Raw genomic sequence first — 20,363 nt, 5'->3', positions numbered from 1 at the left:
ATAGAGCTTTGAACTTGCCTGCAGTGTCAACATCTTTATGTGCGGCATTTTTTGAATAAGAAAAAATATTATTAGTTTGCAAGAATACGATCGTAGTATCATACGCAATCTATTATTCAAATGATACAAAAACACGACCAAACACAATATAGAGACCATCTATTCTGTGTAACTATACATTATACATAATAGTACTGAACACAGTATGTGTCCACAGTGCACTGACAGAACAAAACAAGCTTTGAGCAGGATTTTGGCTTTCAAAGAAATAACATTCTGTAACATGCCCTTTCTGCCTTTAGCCACTGTTGTGATTACATGCACACATAAACATAGATACTCTTACGCACTTGCAAACACATACACGTATGACAATCTTGCTGGGTACTGACACCCTCCCCTCCTGTTAGACACTGGCAGCAGGAAGGGGGTGTTGGCATTATTCACTGGGACAAACATTTTTGGATCATGAGCTAGAATAACTTTCCCTCCTCTTTGTGCTCCACAGCTCAGGAGTAGGAAACAAACATACACCAAACACACAAACACGGATTGAATGACGATCAATTCTCGGTGACTTCTTCAAACAGCCGGTGGCAAGCGAATGTGGCCTGCAGCTAGAAGATCACTAGACTGAATTCCCCCCAGCGATAACCCGTGACAATAAGTTCATTCACCGTTTATATTCTGTCACCCCATCGGAGTGAGGTGGATGGAGACCTACCGGTGAGAAGCTGGCTATATGTAATGGTACGCACACATGTAGAGACATGCATACATCCGACAACTTATAGTATTTAAATGTATGTTTTGCTGGTAAATGCATATTTAGAGTTTCACATCTCCATCCCTCTTTCTACAGTCAAGCCCAACATCATGTCATCACTGACAACTGGTTCTGGTTCTCTTGATTGCCAGACAAGCCCTCAAAACGCATCGAGCATTACGTTAAACACACAAAGAATGTTCTTCAAAGATGTCCTGATAAAAATAGACAAGCCAACACTCTAAATACTCCCTCTTAGACTGTCAAACCAAGTGCAAAACATGAGCGCCTGCGTCTGTATGTGTGCGCGTGTGTTGATGGAGGATATTTCATCTGCGTTGCATCATCATAGGGAGATCATTTCCTTTTTAAAATTTTCCTTTTGAAATGAGCCGTGCTGTGAATATTTTTTTAATCGGGCCTTTTGCACTGGGCTGGGTGCCTGTGGCATGGTGTGTGTGTGTGTGTGTGTGTGTGTGTGTGTGTGTGTGTGTGTGTGCGTGCGTGTGCGTGTGTGTGCGTGCATGTGCGTGTAGGGTCCCCTGATGGTTTGTCCTCTGGTGTTTTTGGAGTCTAAACTTTGTTCTTAAGAGCTTCATTCCATCAATGAAGGTGATTCAAAAGTCACTGAGTAGTGGTTTCAATCTGGCCAAATAAGACGGTTAACAGGTCGCAGGGTTAAGTCACCAATGCAGCAGTGCCCTGATAGGTATATGTTGTATCTGTTGGACTGACCGAACCAAACATGACAACATTTCATAAAATATAAAATTCAGTTGATGGAAAACTAGAAGAAACTGTCATTTATTGTTTCTTCTGTTTAATTTGGGAGTTTTCGAGATACTCACGTCCATGAACTCCACGTTAGCCTTGGGTCCCGTAACCTCATTTAGGATTTTAATGGCGACAGGAATCTTCACGGTTTCACCCTCTGGGATCCAAATACCCTAAAGAAACACAAACGATGAGTCGTTATACCAAGTCACCAAACATCTTATTAAGCGAAACATATTAAAGATTTGAACAGGAGGAATCTCAATTAATAAATTAAGGATTTCCCACTTTGAATTTGTCAGCTGTCTTAATAACCATCTTCCATATTCTCACTGGCAGATTATGAGATGTTCTGCATGGTGTATGATTACCTTTGATTTTGTCCTTCAAAAAGACTTGGGCAAAACTATTTAATCATTTTGAAGTATCCAATTTCAGGTGGGATTAAAGTGATTAAGCAGCTGCCAAAGTGGCCAAAGCATTTAACAGAGGAGAGAAATAAAGTGCCTCTCAACTTTTTCTAAATGTGTTCCACCTTTGTTCTGCCCTGATGTGACTACACATCCCCAGTGACAGAAGGACCAACAGGGCTCATGGAGTTAAAACACTTGTCCTCACAAAGCTGTAACTCCAATGTGATGCCTCCGTTTGAAACAGTCTGTCTACCCACACTTAGGTGGATATTTAGCAGAATTAATTGCTATTTTTTCTCGCATTAACTGCATTCGGGATATGTAATGTTGTACATTTATGTCCCAGCTAGCATGGTTGTTTTGTCAACATCTCGGGATTTCAGCAATATTCCTCTTTCTAATTGCTACAGCACTTCGACTGAATATTTGCAGATTGTCCCATTAATAAATTCACTGTCCATTGTAAACCAGGTCTGCGTTGGAGCTCAACGTGACATTTAGGACAATTCCTCCCAATACAAGCACCATATCCACTTCCACGTCAAGAGTCGATTGGTCAACTCTGCCAGGTGAGGATTGAATGGACTGATTACCAGTGAAGGCTACCCTCTGAAGTGATCACATACCATAGTTTAAATTCAGTGTTTCCCATCTAAATCCATTTTCTGCATTCTAAAATGTATTTTATTCCGAATAAAATACCCGTCCATAATAACATTTGCAATGCAGATTATGAGAATATTTTGAAACCTCAGTTTGCAATCTTATTCTTCCCCACATTTTAGGCGCTTTACCTTGTTTCTCGACAAGTTACTGCCTTCAACTCTGAAATAGTGTGAATTCAAGAGACGTATTACGCTGCAACAGATCTGGCCGATCTCTGAGAGAAATTCCAGTTCAGGTTAATCATACTCCAATTCCTCTTTTACCTGTTCATTGTCTCTGGCTTGCTACGCACTCCCGTCTTGTGTGCTAACATGTGCGTCATTGTGCGTTTGTCAGTAGAACACAAACAAAACAGAAACTGTGGCACCAGTGGTCATAACTCGACAGGGTACCGTTAGCAGCTCAACAAATAGAGCTTGTGTAAAGAGAGAGTGAGGCATTTTGGTTAAACACTTCATTTTCAAGTCAGCCTGGATGCTTACCCTCTATAATACCCATGGCCTCTGTGTTGTGCTTACCATAATAACATTGAGCAATCAAGTTGCTGAAGGTAGGATATCCTACTGACTGGGAAGATCTCAAAATCAACTAACTGTTCCTCAAGAGGATCCAGAGGAGGATATCTGAGTAGCTCTCTGATGGCCACCAAGGGAAACTGTCTTGGTCCTCGTGCTCACCTCTGAAACTCAGAATGAACAATATACTCGTATTTGCCTACAGATGCCCGGAGATTCCCCAAGGAAATGTGCAAGATATTGATTTGGAAAAAGGACACCTCTGAGATAGAAATGTGCTACATTGTGAATGGATGGATCTACAAATTGACCAATGATGATTTCAGTGAGAGAGTCTGGTCTTTATAATTTCAGCTGTGTCTTTAACTCTCGCCAACACATCATCACACTGATGTGACCTCAGATACCCTTTATTTCACTGTAACCCCAAGGGTCTCCGTGTCAGCTATAACTCATTCTTTTCATCACACGCCTCCAGCCTTCCGTCTCATTTCCTGTCATTAACCAACCTGCAATTCGTCTTTCCTGTCTTCCTATTTTTGTTCACGATCTCACATCAAGATCTCAACTTGAGCATTCATTCAAGCACAACCTGAAACGCATGCAAACAATTACTATTATTTCTTTTTTTTTGTGCATTTTACCTTGTAAACAGTCCCGAAGGCCCCGGACCCGAGAATCTTGACCCTTTTGAGTTCTGTCTCCTTCAGGATGCGAAGCTGGGCTTGGTTGGGTGCAGTTCCACTCGGTGTTAAAGGTTCCACCAGCTAAAAACACATCCAGTAAAACAGAAGTCATTCAATTGTTGAAATACCGGATATCACTTACACTGACAAGCAATTATATGTGATTTATCTTAAAGTAATAAGTAATAGCCCAGTACTTCAGGGGACAGTAGGGTTACAATGACGTTTATTTTCCAACAAGACGAATCCAGTTCATTATCATTTCAATATCACAAGTGAGAGATTTAACATGTGAACAGAAGAGGGAGATGGAGAAAGGTGGACGGAGAGCGAGAGAAAGAGGTGGGGGCGGGGGGGGGGGGGTGGATTATTATGGAGCCTGAAAAAGGAGTTGACACCTTTGTTGTCTCATTACTCCTCAAGTGGAGGAACGGACAGATTTAACAGCAAGTGAGGGAGAAAGATTATATGAGGGGAGGGAGGGAGGAAGAAGTGGAGCGGAGAGGAAATGTGGCAGAAACAACAACAAGACAGCGATGGAGAAGCGAGTGGTTGAATTAGTCAGAGGAAGCAAAAGCATAAGAGAGGGAGCAATATAAGGAGAATTAGGAGAAGAGCGGAAGATTAGAGAGGGAGGGAGGGCAGGGAGAGGAAAACTGAACAGGAGTGTAAATCAGCCTGGCTGTGGTTGGCAGCTTATGTCCCTCTGGCTCGTGGTTACCATTTGATTAAAAACAATAGCCATTCTTCATTTAAATGGAATAACAAATCAGCTTCTGCAGGGTGGAAACAAGGAAGGCGGGGGCCACACAAGCATATACAAACACGCACAGGGCAATACAGATGTCTCAGCAATGATCCATCCACACACACACACACACACTACTGTATGCTACTCCACTGTGCGGGGAGCTGTTCAGCATTAGAAGTGCTGAAGATGTGGAGGCTGTGTAGCAGCCACAGTACAGGACATCGGACCTGTCTACCTTCTCACTGTACAAGGCAGTACTGAAACAACAATGGGCCTCCTATAGGAACAAACTTACTCACACTGAGTTCTTTTTTTGTTTCGTACCCATTGATTTCTGGCATTCACTTCGTTTTTTTTTGCTCTTTTCTCAGGTAAGAGAACATGTCACGAGTGGTCGAGAGCATTCTTACCAAGACGAGAAAAAAACATTTTGTTTTCACAATCCAAGGAACATAGCAATAGTTACGTCAAGAATATCTTATAACAGAAATGAGATCATCATCAATTATAGATTAATTACATTTGTGGGCTAAATATATACACTGGTCCACTATCCCATTTAAGACCATAAAAACACTTGGATGATATTCTAAATGGCTGACATAGTGCTTTTTGATTTCCCAGTACTGACACTCAGGAAACTCACATGTTTACTTTTTTTTTGTTTAATTAACAATCTCAATCTTGCTGGAGTTCTATTGGGCATGTGCCAGAGTATTTGCACATGGCATAACACCTGCCTAGCCCTTACATAGTTTTCCGCCTAGTTTTTGTGATCGCTCAGTAAAAAAGTAGTCTCTTATAGTTATTAAATACTTTATTTTAAATAAACATGCACCAGTTTTGGCAGATACCGTTTAATGTTGTTTGCAGCACATTCTGCCTTAGCGTTGAGAATGACAGCAGGCTTCTTCCGCATGCTGTTCGTTAGCTATATAATGTGAAGAAATAAAATACATAAGTAATCAAGAAACAGCGACAGTATAAAGGGCTGCATAGATGACAGAAGTGAGATAATGCGCATTATCTGTGCTATTTTGTCACGATAGAAGCTATTGGCAAAGACACTTTACAGATACTTGTGTGCTCTGAAGAGGGAGAAAGCGGTGAAAGCAGACCTTATTCTCACAAGTGGATTAGATGATGTGCTCTTCTTGTTGTAACACAAAGGAAGAGTGCCCTTTCCGCGTCTAATGGTATGGTCCCACACCTCTTCCAAACAGAAGTGTCCTCTCCAATATACGATGGGGAAGATAACGCCTGAGCCTCTGAGTTTCTGACCACCTCCGCACTCACCATCTGGAGACATGAAGTCTCATTTTCTTATCTCTGTCTTTCAGTCTGGCTTTCTCCTATTTTGTACAAAATGTGCCAGTGTCTGTGCTATGAATGCACACACACACACACACACACACACACACACTCACATTACTATACTTATCACACACACACACACACATGCAACATTGTAATCATACAAATTCAGACACATGTCCTCAAGCATTTCCTATGTTTTGATCTTGTTTTCCTCTCAAATTAATGGCATATTCATCATATGATAAATTATGTGTAAAAAACCCCGATTTGTTTGTACTTTTTTCATAAATTTCCCTTTAATCTTTTCAACTCCTATCTCTCCACTATGTTTTTAATGATTTTGAGTCTGTAAAGCCTAACTATGGACAAGTCAGCCAAAAAAAAACATACAATATTAAGTCATACTACTTCCACCAATATCCTTTGATTCACAGTCATGCACAGTCCTTTGACAACGTCATTTTTCAACGTGACATGCGTCAGTTTCTCCTTCCTCGCTTTCTTCATCGCCCGCCCTGCTCACCTCTGTCTCCAGGAAGCGACGGAGGGCTCTCTTCTTCTTGATGTTCTTCCGGCGCACAGACACCGCTACGCTCAGCACCATGATCACCACCAGAAAGAGGCCGCCGATCACCCCTGCTGCGATCAGAGGCGTTCTGAGGACAAGAAATTGAAGAGGGGAGGGAGAAGAAGGAAGGAGGGAAATGAGTAGATGATGAAGAGACAGATGAGGATGCAGGCAATGAGAAGGCATGAAGCATTATCTCCAGGGGGTGGGGGGGGGGGGGTTAGAGAGGATAAGGACAGTTGCTGTCAACAAACACGTAAAACACGTCTCTAAGTACACACGTATTTGGGCGATTTTAAAACCTTTTCACATCCAGTTTTTGTATGTTTTTTCATGCCAAGCTTTGGTACCAAACCTCTCTCTTTGCCCTCTCTTTTAAAATCAAGGCTGAGATCAAAAACATGGAAAAAAACCCCATCAAAGTGAATTCTCAGCACCATACTGACGCTGTCATTTGAAATCAAGCCTCCAGACGGTTTTCCTGCTATGCTCCCCAAACTGTCTTCAGAGTTTATGCAGAACTGAGCGGGAGGGGGCTTTTCCAACCCCCTCTTTGTTTTTGCGGTAATCAAAGAAGTTCATTTGATCAAGGCATACTGAGACTTTGTCCTTAATCAAAGGAGAAAGGCTGTTGGTCAGGACTGTATATCACAGACTGCGAGAATACACTCCATACAATGTTATCACAGTCAGCCGGCTTCATGGGACGTGAAGATACCGTGTCACCATTACAGTGCATAAGTTGCCCACCAGAGAGAATTGATTACTTAATTATTCTAAATGTAAAATGTATCTCTGATTAAAAAACATGGCCATGCTTCTTTTGATTCATCTGTATGATATAGTGGGCTTTAGATGTGCTGCGGCTGTTGGTACTTTGGAAACAGGTGGCTACAGTAAGCCTGGCGTTGTCCCGTTTTTAGGATTCAGCTAAGCAAGCCGTCTTCTGGTTGCAGCTTCATATCTAACCGACAGGTACACTCGACAACCGATACAGTTTGTGCATGTGTTTGTATGTATCTCGCACTCGTCAATAATAATCAGTTCATAATCAGTCAACAAGAAAGGTCACCCACAATTTGACGCACGACCAAAATGCGTTCATGCATGAGGAGCCAATCAGGGAGCACAGAGATATCACACAACAGGCAGCTCTGATTGTATTGAACCAAATTGGAAAGATACTGCCAAATGGGAACATGTTAAATGAGGACGTCAATTTTATCAAAGTGAATATCACATGAGTAAGTGACACGAAGTGATTAATCCAGCTTAATCACATATGCACACAATCTCCACGCAAGATGTGCGTTAATGCCAGGTGGAATGATGGCCTTCGAAGGCTTAGTTCAATCATGTATTTCTGATAAGCCATTTTTAGTCGTGCCCAAAAGCCAATACCTCCAACCGGTAAAAGATCTACAAGATGTACGACACCTCAGAGCAGGAAGCTAAGCATGGGGTTTGCTGGGCGTCTACTCCTGTATCCGAGAAGCTATCGTGGATAGGACGAGGGCTGATCATTTACCAATCTGCTGCCGTGCCCCTTCATCTTCTTGTTGTCCCAAAGACTATTTCAGAAGAGGAATGTTTGATTGTCAGCAGATCTCTAAAAGACGTGAATGTTTCTGATGCATCTATTGGTCTCAGTAAAAGGTTCATGACTGAATATTGATCAGTATTAATGACTATCCGTTTGTCCGTCTGTGTATCTAACTGTATGTATTTGTCATTCTGAAGCATCCTGTCCTGTTTTAGCCTGCTGCGCGATTTAGTTATGTTAGCAGTGTTGTGCTGCAGATCTCCAGACTCATGAGTAAGTTATTATGTGTTGGTTGCTCACCCTGCCTATAAGCCTTGTTTTTTCCGTTAAAAATAAAATCATACCCCAAACACCACCCAACAATTCTCAGAGCCACTTGATGCCAAACTGTTTCTCTTATGAAATCTTAAATCCATTTGCTGTAAACTGCATTTGTTCCCTCACCCTCCCAGTAGCCTCAGAACAAAAGCTAAAGCACTTTCAATTTATCAAGAACCAGGCAAATTGCTTGTGCGCACACACACACACACACGCACACACACACACACACGAAGGCATTAAGGACACTCAGGGATTTTGGACCTTAGAGCTAGCCATTAATCAGAGACGTTGCTTACTGATATTCTTTTGGGTGTGCGTGTGTCTGTGTGTACATGGTGTGTGCTACAGTGTAGGTGTGTTTTCGTATGAAAGGCAATACACGAAAAATAATGTTGTACCTGTCCATCCAGCCAATACAGTCTTGCAGTCTTGGTCCAATGCACCTACGTAAACAAACACAGGACAAGCAAAGAAAAAAAAAAAACTGAACCCATTTTAGTTTATTACATTTTGGCTTGGAATATTTGCCCTCAGTGGCCTTTTTCTATTTTGCTTGCTTGATAATCCAACCCATGTCATGGGACGTGTAGACTTTAGGTCACTCATGTTGACTTGAATTCAGTTTTTTTTATGCAGGCCTACTGTATTACAGCTCACTACTTTGGCAACATTCACACACCAGGGATATAATAATCTATAATAATATTCATATTTGTATTATTCATTATGTACTTGGAAATCTGTTAAATTGCACATTTTAGAGAACGATACTACAAGATATACAATCCAGTTTGAAGTGCGTGTAGATAAACATGGCATGGGATGTATTCCCTGCTAGTATTCTGTTTTCATCGGTAGGGATGCACAGGATGCGTTTTTATTTGTCTGGTGGTGGGGGGGGGGGGGGGGGGCTGTGACTGTACAGTAACTCACAGGGACAGACACACAAAAGGAAACCTGTCAAGAGCGTATGCATTCATGTTACTGTGAGATGCTTTGAGTGAAGGCGTTTGCTCTACAGTGAGTCGGAGTGCATTCCAACTGGATGGAACTGGATTACTTTGTATTCGTCCATTTATTGTCAAAGTACCTTCATCCAAGTATGGACATTGGTGTGCTGGTCATATTCCTGACTCTACAAGCTACCTTAAGCCATGATCTATTGATTTCTCTTATCTGTCCACTACAGCTTTTATTGCTGTCTGTCAAAACATACAATGTCTGTGTGTGTGTGTGTGTGCGTGTGCGTATGCTGGTGTTAGCATGTAGGAGTCACACCTTTATCCTCAAGGTTCAGTTTCAGTGTGTCCACATGGGTGAGAGATTACAAAGCTACATTGTCTACAGAAAGAAAGCAAAGATCTCTGCTGGAAATTTCACCAGTCCTGCTGTCTGGATATTTCAAATTTCCCATGTGTACTGCACACTGTGGCGTCTGACAGTCTTAATACTAGCGCCACAATTCTGAGGCTCCTTTGAATATTTAGAAGTAAGGGATATTGGTTTCATCCCAGTGTCTATCTCTCTCCCTACACCCAGCCGGTTTTTTTGAGCGGTGGATCTGCTTATTAAGCTATACCTGTGACAAGTGTCAGCCTGGTGTTTTCCATTTACGACTACATTGCTATGCTCGAGCAAGCTGGAGGCTGTCACTCAGGAGAGTAGAAATAACGGAAATAAGGAAGTGACATAAACTCCCTGTGGAGTTCAATACAAAATGATGTCTTACCAATCCTTGTTGAATATTACATTGAACGATCAGTGGCTAGTGAGCGACGGAAAGTGGCAAGGTACTTCACTGACTCCTCTAACTCCACTCTCTCATTTTCTGCTTTTCCTCTTTATTCATTTCTCTTATCTTGCAAGTTGTTGGATCATAATTTTATGTTTGCGGGACGTGGATAATGAAATGGAATATTTCAGATTATGCACTAATAAACCACCGTGTAAATGGTCTTAGATTGAGACAATGATCAGAAATAGCCTGTCGCTCCAGAAAGCGGCACAGGGAAATCCATTTGAGCGTCCTTGTGAAACACGCATTGCTGGAAGCTTGGTGATGTAGTTCGAACTTGCAGGGCTAGTTGGTGCGATACTGCGGCTGAAGCGCTCACCAGTTACATGGTACGCAATAGCCAACCGAGCAAGTGCAATACATTAACACAGAAACGCATTACTAGAGTTATGACCGTTGAACCCCACACCTCTGACCAGTCCTTGTCCTGACTGTCCTTACCCCTGGGTGCAGTTGGCATGGCAGGGATGACATTCCTTGTTGGCTTCTGCATACTTGAAGATGAAGCTGTTGGCACCTTGCAGGCCATCGGGACACTTTTCAACACAATTAGGACCGTCCTTGAAATGGACGCATTTGACACATCGCTCGGGGCCCTGTGGAAAGAGAAAAAAAGAAATGCATTGTTTTTTTTTGAAAGCATAGTTCTGACTAAAATGTACATGTGTACGCATCACCATCGGCGAGGTTCTATGTTGCCGTTTAGCAGGGCACTTAACTGAGAGCTATAATTATTTTATTGTTGTTATTATCATAATTATGATTTGTAGCATGAGTCATTTCAAGCTAAGCCTGCTTTCCAGTGCAGAGTTTGAACACTGCATTCCAGCACTAATAATAAATTGAATGAATTGAAGGAAAAGCCAAATGCTTTTTGCTGTAGCTTTGCAGTTAGTGACATGTATAACCTATGTAGAGACCATATACTTTAACGATACATGACATCATGAAGCCTGGCATAAAGGACAAATCTGCGGTGTCACAAATTTAGGGAATGAAATATCTGCTGTAGCCTCAGAGTGGAATGTAGACTGATTGATGGGTGTGAAATTGTTGTAGCAGTTAAAGCTTGTGAACGATAGAGAGATAACAGGGAGCAAAAGACAGAAGGTAAAAAGTACTACAGAGTATTAGGTAAAGTGAGGTAAAGAGAGAGTGGACTTGGAAGCAGAACAGTAAAGGGGAGAGAGGCAGTAAGAGCGAGCAAGATTTAATGTGAATAAGAGAGAGAGCGAGAGAAAGAGGGACGGGAGGGAGGGAGCAGACGAGACGCATAAAGCAGTGTGAGCGGAGCAGGCAGATAATAACCATCGCTCACAGCACACACAATGACCATAACAATCCGCCGAGAACAGGATTTATGGAGCTAATATAAGCGAGGAAAGAGGTAGGGGAGGAGAGGCAGAGAGGCAAAGAGCTCTCCCACACACGCCTTCTATCATCAAAAGGCCTAAAGAACATCTCATTGACAAACATCTCTCACACACACACACACATACATACACAAACCAGTGGTGGAAGTATAAAGATCCTTTAAGTATAAAGATCCTTTAATTAAGTAAAAGAACCAGTATAAAAATTGAAAAATAATCCATGACAAGAATATGTCCTGCATTCAACATTGTACTTGTGTAAGACAGAGAGTAAGTATTCGTGGCAAAATGTATTTAAATCAAAAGTATCAGAAGTCAAATGACTTGTTCTTACATCTGTCCACAGCTTATTTTGCATACTTCTGGACCCATCAGCCTCGTATTTATGCCGCTCACTTATGACTGTATGCTCAAGCACCTCTCATGGTTGTGGTGATGAATTGAAAAACATTGTATTGACTGTTGAATACCTTCATTGACTGCTGACTACTCACTCCTCTTAACTCGCAGGTGGGGGCCACCAGAGATCAACAACTGCCTCAGTGACAGCTCTGTCCTTACACTTCACAGAACCTGGAGTAACAATATGTTGCTAACGTTAAGCCAGTGCCGACAGCTGCATCAAATGAGTGTCAATCAGATGTGTGACAAGTGAGAGTAAAACAACTGATACTTTTGCAGTCTAGACGGGGTCAATTTGTATTAATTCAAACATTGCAGCAGTAGGTCATTGCAGACATACACACTCTGCACTGAGCACCTCTGTAGTTATATTTGCTATTATTAGGTTGTAATTTCTGATGTATCCAGTTTACAAATTTGGGATATCATCCTTTTCAAGGGTCACATGATAAATCTAAAGGGTGTCAGAATGTTTAACTCAGACATCTGCAATGTGACATGGGGCCCGACTGATTTTGTGTAAGATGTCAGAACACAAGGCGATATGCTTTTTATGGTCAAAATCTTCATCTGAAAAGTAACTAGAAACTATAGCTGTCAGATCAATGTAGTGGGGTAAAAAGTGCAATATTTCCCTCTGAAATGTGGAAGAGTCGAAGTGTAGTAGCACAGCACAAAATGGACATATTCAAGTAAAGTTATACTCAAGTAAAGTACTTGAGTACCTAAAAGTGCCTAATTAAACACACATACATAAACAAAGTGAGTGGGAATGGGATCAACAATCATGCATTTCAGTAACGTACACTTACATGGATGTCCAAATTGCACACAATAATTGACACATGTATTTACACATACAGGTATAGGACAGAATCACACACACTTTCCAATAAACAAGAGGTAACCAAGGTAAAAAGATGGTAGCGAAGGAAGATAATGATCCTTTCGCAAGTGGAGGAATGTGTATGAGTGCTTTTTCAAACATAACCAGAAGTAGCATCAGTGCAAAGTAAGCATGCATGTGTGTGTGTGTGTGTGTGTGTGTGTGTTTGAGTGCATGTATTCTAGTAACTCTGGGTGTTATCTCTGTGGCTTGTGTGTGTATGAACATGCATCCACCCGGTATAATTATGCAAATTGAAAGTCTTGCTGCTCCCACTGGCTTTAGCAACGAGCCTGGCACTTCGCTTTTGTGAGTGTCTTCCCACCCGTGGCTATTGGTGTGTACGTAAGTGTACGTATGTGTGCGTGTGTGTGTGTGTGTGTGTGTGTGTGTGTGTGTGTTTGTAGCCATTAGTCCAATCACATCAGCAAGTTAAATTATGTGACAGAAAACAAACAGTGTTTGGTCCAGCAGGGTATCGGGACATCCAAAAAGTTGCAGGGCTGCACAGCGACGCGACCAAAGTACCCTGCTGTAAATTTAAATTGGTCTGCCTGTGCGCTTAGCACCGAAGTTTGTGTGAGCTGTTGTGTTTGAAAATGAATATTTCTATCTCTTCCCTTTTCTTTTTTTTTTGCACAAACACCAGCATCTCAGGCAGACTGACAATTCATCTCTACAAAGTCAGAGTTTATAGTCAAGATGGGCAGCCACATAAAATGCTTTTCAAGGCATGATCGGGTGCATCAGGAAGGATTTACAAGACATTTTATTATGATATAATGCACAGACTAAGTCATCATCCTCTGCTGTATGTCTGCTGTAGTCTGTAAATATACTCCCACACTAAACCACAAAACCTTTTAAGCATTAATGATGAGGTGGAGATTTAATAAGCGTAGGGGTGAGAGGAGATAAATGGAAATAAATGGATTTGTTAGCTCCTATAGTGGGCAATTCAATGTAGTGGTCGTACAGCGCATGCATCCATCCCAGCAGATTCAAATGTATCATATTTAGATATGTGTTTCACTGTCAAAGTGTTGCAACATTTGCAGAACATAGGAGGACCTCAGAGAAATAATTGTGAATATCATGTATGAAAGCAGTATTTTTTTAAGACGATACACAATGGAACAGCTTTGCAACTTGTTTCAAGGATAAAAGAAACATATTTGAGATAAGAGAGAAAAGGGGATCAAAGAATAGATGTAAAAAGTGGGATGATTGGAGAGAATATGCCCCTTTTTCAACGCATGATCAACAACACAATGCTGTAGAGTTAATATACAAGATAAAGTGTGTAAATAAAGGATAAGGAAACAGAAACATCTGACGCAAAATGTAACAGATGGGATTCTTTTTATAATCTGTGGATGGCCAGCAATACAAACACAATAAATATAAGCATAATTGTAAGCACGGTAGCTAAATAGTAAGGAGTGTTTTATTTTCGACTGGAATTTTTACAGAAGTTTAAAGACACTAGAATTACTGGTTAACACATGTTGCCTGTTAAAATGGCTAACGTAACAATCTGTCATACTTGCAACTTTTTTTTTACAAATCTTTGCCTAAAATGATGGTATTCAATAGGATACTTGAGTTCAGCTTGAGTCTTCAGTGTCTGTTGTGATGTGTTAGCAACCTAAGCTACTGTAGATCATCGACCATTATCACTTATGTTGTCCTTTGCACAGCCTTCATTCATGGCTGTAGTCATATCTCCAATCGCTCTCCGCAGAGGGAATTAGGTTGATCAAATAATCGTGTGTAAGCCGTAATGTAATTGCTATGGGCTCTGTGGCCATAACATGATTGCTGTAATCCATTTGTGGTGCAACAGGTTACTCTGGGACATTCCCATTATACACAGCTTGATAAGACACACACACACACACACACACACACACACACACACACACACACACACACACACACACATACAAACACATGTACAGACATACTCAGGCTGAAAACCATAATAAACAGTTGTTGAAAGTCAAGTACATTTTAAGAATCTAACCCCAAAAAATGTCTACATGCTCCAAAAATGTTAACATAGCCTCTATTTATTTTGCATTAGTTCTAACTAACTAGCTGTAACCCTAATCATGTTATTCTCTTTACAGCACTCATCTCCCCAGCACTTGTCTAAGATGCCAAGTGCAGGGTTGTGGGGTATCAAACTGACAGCCAAGACAATCAAACCAACTGATATCATCCAACAACAACAACAACAACTCAAAGACAACAACCGAACTTGGCCTTTGCTTCCCATGTTTGCACACTTCCACAAAAACACAACAGAAGTTGTGGAAACGACTACTTCTAAACTGTATCGGGCAAACTATCTGACAGACGCGACACAAAAGACAGCGCACGGCCCCTCTGGCTTGCATCTGTCGCAAATCATCCCTCGCTATCAAACAGCGAGATGCGATTTTAAGAGAAAGCGCAGGGTCAGGGGCCTCATGTGGCTGCGGGTGCAGTGTGCAGGAGAGGCATGCAGAAATGAAGGTCAGGGATTTTCTTCCCACTCGGGCATTTTTCTAATGTACAGCTGCGACCAAACAATCTTTCAAAGAGCGTCCGTGCTTCTCTAAGAGCTCGTGCAGTACAAAAGGCTTTTGGATTAAAAACGATCAATTACTTTTAATTAAAAAAGAAAAAGAAATGTCTGTCCCTCAATACATTTTTGATGGTTAATTCAAAAGTAAAAAGAGATGACGATACAGTCTCAAACTTACATGTGCTGAATAAAACCCCACGGTGAATTAGTATGCAATATAATGCTGATCTTGGTTTAAAACATCAGTTTTACCTTTGACTCAGAACATGAGACATAATCAATAGCGCAGCAGAAAGGCACACTTTGACTGCTAATACAATAATGAATCATAGTCTAAGATGACCACAGGGAACGTCTGCAGCTCCAAGTCATTTGGTTGGTGGTGAGTGAAGTAATGCGCTGGCCTTGAACACTCCTCTTTGGGGGGCTCAACACTGAAAACAACAACTTAACCCTTTAAGTTGTTCGATTCATTGTTGGTTTTGGTCTTTTCATGGGATTTGTTGACAATAGGAGAAACACAGAATATCTGCTGTAACAACAGCCCTGTTCTCTGTCTACATTAAGGTGACAACGAGCGCTTCAATGTCTGCCTTACTATTATTGTACAGAAGCAAGCTTACCGGACCAGTGCAGGTCAAAGAGTCATCGTCAGCTCGCTTGCACTGGGCATCACACTCCACACACACCGACTCATTGGCATACTCTCGAATATCCCTGAGAGACAAGGAGGGAACGGATCAAGATGGGTGTGGAAAAGAAAGTGAGACAGGGGTGAGAGACAAGAGGGGAAGCAAAACGTTATTTCTGAAATCGAGCAATAACATGGCTTTGTGTCCTTAGCAGAATAATACAAAGTAAATGTGTCATATGATTAATACAAGTGTAAGTGTGATGCAGCACTCGCATATAAAACACTCAATTTAGTATATTTTCATGATATATAAATCTGCTAATTCAGTGAAATTGCCTCATGGACAAATTGTGCAAAAGAAAGAAAACAATCCAAAAGCAGTGATCCGTTGAATTCCTGCTAAATATGAATTTCAAAGTCAATATCACATTATATTTTGCAAAATGTAATAATAATGTTTGGCTCAAGTCCAGGATGTCGTTTCCAGAACAATGGAGCAAGAGGGAGGGATTGAAAGTGATAGACACATTTTTTTTACTTGTTTTCATCTGCTAGTACGAGGGTCATTTATTACATTAGTTACTTTCAAAATAAAGGTCAATATGTAGTGATAACATCAATATGCAGTCTCAAACACACACATACTTGCACACACACACACACACACACATTATTCTTAAACCCACAAGCATTGTAGCTAATTAGCTAACTGTAACACTGATACCATCACGCAGGGGGTCGACGCAGTTGAAAAGGTGCAGTACCTGCGAGGGGTGCAATGCTTTCAAAAATCAATTCAATTAAGTGCCTTGTTATTCAATTTCTGAAATCCCCTTATAATAGTGGAACACCAGAGTGGCCTCGAAAAGTCATTACATTTGACCACAGTGCGGCTGAGTTAGCACTTTACCTTTGTCGCTACAGGACAAGGAGAATGACTTTTGGGTACTTCTCTTTTAGTCAGTGAAGGAAAACAGAATGTTCTCGTAATGGAAAGGAGAAATGTCGTCGGCCCAGTGGGATCTAAATCAAATTAGTATTAATTATGCTTCATCTGGCCTTCATAAAACCTTCCAAGAGTCAGGGGAGGTTAGCCTTTGTCTGGGTGTGTGCTGGTTGAAATAATAAAGGCTGCAGTGTGGCTGGAAGATATCACTGACGCTTACAACTTATATGGCTTGATGTTCTGCTGTATTCGGCCTCACTGCTTAAGGGACAAATACAAAGACACAGCAACACATTTGCTGTGAATCATAAACTTTTATATAAATGTGATTCAAAAATATTCATTCATTCATTTCAAATGGCTTTTTTTAATTCCGTACTGCTGGACCTGTATGTTCACACAGACAACTAAAACAGTTTTTTGGCATTTAGAACAATCACGTCCAACATTTTCAACAACAGAGAACAATTCATTTGAGGTGTAAGGCGATTTTTCCGCCAAAAAAGGGCCGTCTTGTGGCTACGCAAGTCCTGAGTTTTTGTCATTCACACCTGATATGAAGTAAATTCTGCATAGCGTCATGCTATCCTTGTTATTGTAGACTTGCTGTACCTCCACAGAGGAATAAAGGTGCTGTAACAAAAAAACAGTTTAACTAGGGGATTTGATTCGATGGGTTCACGCTGAGCAGATACCAAATAAAGGCATCAAATAATGAGGAAATATGAAACATTTCAAGCGTGACTCGTGAGACACACAGTGTGGCAATGCTCAGAGGGAAGGGGTTGCATTCAGTGAACTCTATATTTGGTCGATGACGTGCTGGTAACGCTGACGGTGTGGGTGGTGCTGACGCGCAGATGGACAGGTAGGCAGGGCGTGGCCCCGTGCGCAAGCAGTGACTGTGACACGCAGTGACACGCCTAGCCCCCCTGCCCGAACAGCACCCTCTGGTCCTCCTCATTCCTCTCCAATGTGGCCACCAAAGGTTTTTTTGATCATATATAATCTTGTCACGGCCTTTTGTGAGAATATGATGGCATTAAGCTATACTTCCTTTTTAAGTAGAGGCCCCCCCCCCCCCCCAATTGTTTTGTCACTCTGCACGGGCGTCTTTTAAACAGAGAGTAACCGCCACGTCTTTCATTTTTCGATTTACCCTGAGGCTGTTCAATATTATCCATAGTAAACAGAAAAAAAATGACTGCTGAACTTGAAAGCTGTAACAAAGAGCCTTGGGGTGTTTTCGAGCTGGAATTTAAGTTCTTATGAGCTGATTTTCCAGCACGTCTTCCGACAATTGAGGATTATTTGAAAAATTGCATCATTCGTGTTCACAGCTGAAAAGGATGAGTTGATGGATGTTTCTATATTTGTCCTTGATTTGAACACATTTTACTGCTGCTTCACTCTGGACGGAGTTCTGTCACGTACTTGATTACTTGAAAAGCACAGTTAGAGATGAGTGAATCATTTACAAACCACACTTTGTGGACTTCAGACAGAAGTTGTCTCATGTCTCAAACATGTTTCCACACACGTTTTCATGTTGTTTGTAAAAATTATATTTTATCAGAGCTAATTGGGTGAACATTTCGTTCATTTGCTTTAAAACATAATATTAGAAAACCAGGTGTTTCACAGCACACTAGCAGAAGATTCTTCTATTGTTGACTTTCGGTTAGTAAGTAAGTACTGTGTGACCACCAGAGGATCCTGTCTGATGCAAACTGTGCTTATAGTGTCATCTCGCAGGAGGAAACACAACAAACTATACTGAGACATTGGAACATACAAATCTTGGTAACTTAACTAATCAGTTGTACTATTTTCAGGAAGCACATTTTCAGTAGAAATCTGCAATTGACTTCAGCTTTTACAATCAATTGCCAAAAAAACTTGCTTTCTTTGAAAAGTGAATTTAAAATTCAGAAATGCAATTTACAACTTACATTTAAGATATCCATTGTAAAGGACTTTATTAGGGTGGAAAAGCCACTTTATGAAGTATATAGTTACTGTATTTCAATTTATCAGCATTTAACAGGGGTTTTTTTATAAAAGAAAAGGGGGAAAATATATGTAAAAGGGATGTAAACCAGTCTTTGTGATATGATTTGGTGGTTGACATTCTTTTTTTTTTGCATCACGCAGAAAGAGATGAAGACATGCATTGACAGTGGTTAGTTGAAGAGATGTACACGTGGTTATGTGGGCAAACCTAAAACCACAATCAGGACCTCACGACAGTTAGAGGACAAGACATTATGTGATCTAGTCAGTAGTCATCTGTATGCATGAACGAAGCGTAGCTCACCCTTCATAAAGGTTGCAGGTATCCACACAGGTCCGTCCACGGCTGAAGTATCTGCAGGAGAGGCACTGGTCTGGGCCAGGACCCCAACACCCGGTGTCCGAACACAGCGGTTCACACACCATGCGCTCCTTGGCTGCTCATTAGAAACACACAAAAAGAAACACAGCATGACCAAAAAGAATTACAGCTGTACATTTAACACATATCAATGAGCAATATCAGCAAAACACACTTTATTGTAAAATGTGCATTATATTTAAAAATAAAAAAACAAATACAAAGCACAACCAGAAAAATGTTACACGCACAATACATACAATAACTAGAATTACGGCCTCATGGTTGTATGCCTCCATACCGGTCAAGACGCAGTTTACATCCATGTCCGTCCAAAATGTAAATACTTTTTCTCTTTGTCTCTATTTATGTGTGTGAAGTACTCTGTGACATGGCTCACTGTAGAGTGAGCAAAGGAGAGCGCTGTCCTGCTTCATTAAAAAGATGCTGAGCCGACTGTTTAAATGTTTAAATCCATAAACATTAGTATCTGCATTCAACACACACATTCATAGCTGCAATCAGTGATATAGTACCGTCACGTATGTTTTGGTGTTCGGGATAGTCATGCTATGCCATGATAAAAGCCACCACTGAATTCCAAAAGGACATTAAAGCATTAAAGGAGCCAGTTTGTATGCGCTCTCTGTGTATCTGCCTCACTATTTCTCATATCGTACCAAAATACTCAGGCTATTACATCTATTATATCTACTCTTTTCTATTCTCCTCTTGTCTCTGGGTCTCTCATCTCTCTCTCGCTCTCTTTTGTTCCACAGCACTCGTTTCTACAAAGGTTGTTACATCTGAGAGCATTACAGTGACAAAACGAGAGGGCTGAAGTAGCGTGATGACAGCACTGTAAATACATCCAGAACTTTTATCATCCCAGCTGCATCTAACATGATTTCCCCCTTGTCAGTGGATTTTATAATGGATTTTTCTCTTCTTTTCTCCATAGCTATGAACATGGTTATGACAAGGCCACGGCTGTTTTTGAGGTCCTGGCCACATGTAAGCCAGGGGATATGCTAGGCATCAGCCATGGCATGTTCAGATTG

At 41.1% G+C, this 20,363-nt stretch overlaps 1 protein-coding gene across 1 annotated transcript in view; it reads right to left on the bottom strand.

Annotated features, from left to right (window-relative positions):
* erbb4b (erb-b2 receptor tyrosine kinase 4b) overlaps positions 1-20,363 on the bottom strand; it is a gene marked incomplete at both ends in the record, with an annotated part of 248,119 nt that overhangs the window by 40,144 nt on the left and 187,612 nt on the right. The window contains 7 exons of the mRNA XM_079277462.1: positions 1,615-1,713; positions 3,779-3,901; positions 6,412-6,544; positions 8,719-8,763; positions 10,557-10,711; positions 15,972-16,065; positions 19,246-19,378. Coding sequence (XP_079133588.1) covers positions 1,615-1,713; positions 3,779-3,901; positions 6,412-6,544; positions 8,719-8,763; positions 10,557-10,711; positions 15,972-16,065; positions 19,246-19,378 — 782 coding nt within the window. The remainder of the gene's footprint in view (positions 1-1,614; positions 1,714-3,778; positions 3,902-6,411; positions 6,545-8,718; positions 8,764-10,556; positions 10,712-15,971; positions 16,066-19,245; positions 19,379-20,363) is intronic.

This window comes from Melanostigma gelatinosum, assembly GCF_949748355.1.
Source record: "Melanostigma gelatinosum genome assembly, chromosome: 10".
NCBI classification, from domain to species: domain Eukaryota; kingdom Metazoa; phylum Chordata; class Actinopteri; order Perciformes; family Zoarcidae; genus Melanostigma; species Melanostigma gelatinosum.
The sequence above is the reverse complement of the archived record's forward strand: the minus strand, read 5'-3'. Positions and strand labels throughout refer to the sequence as shown.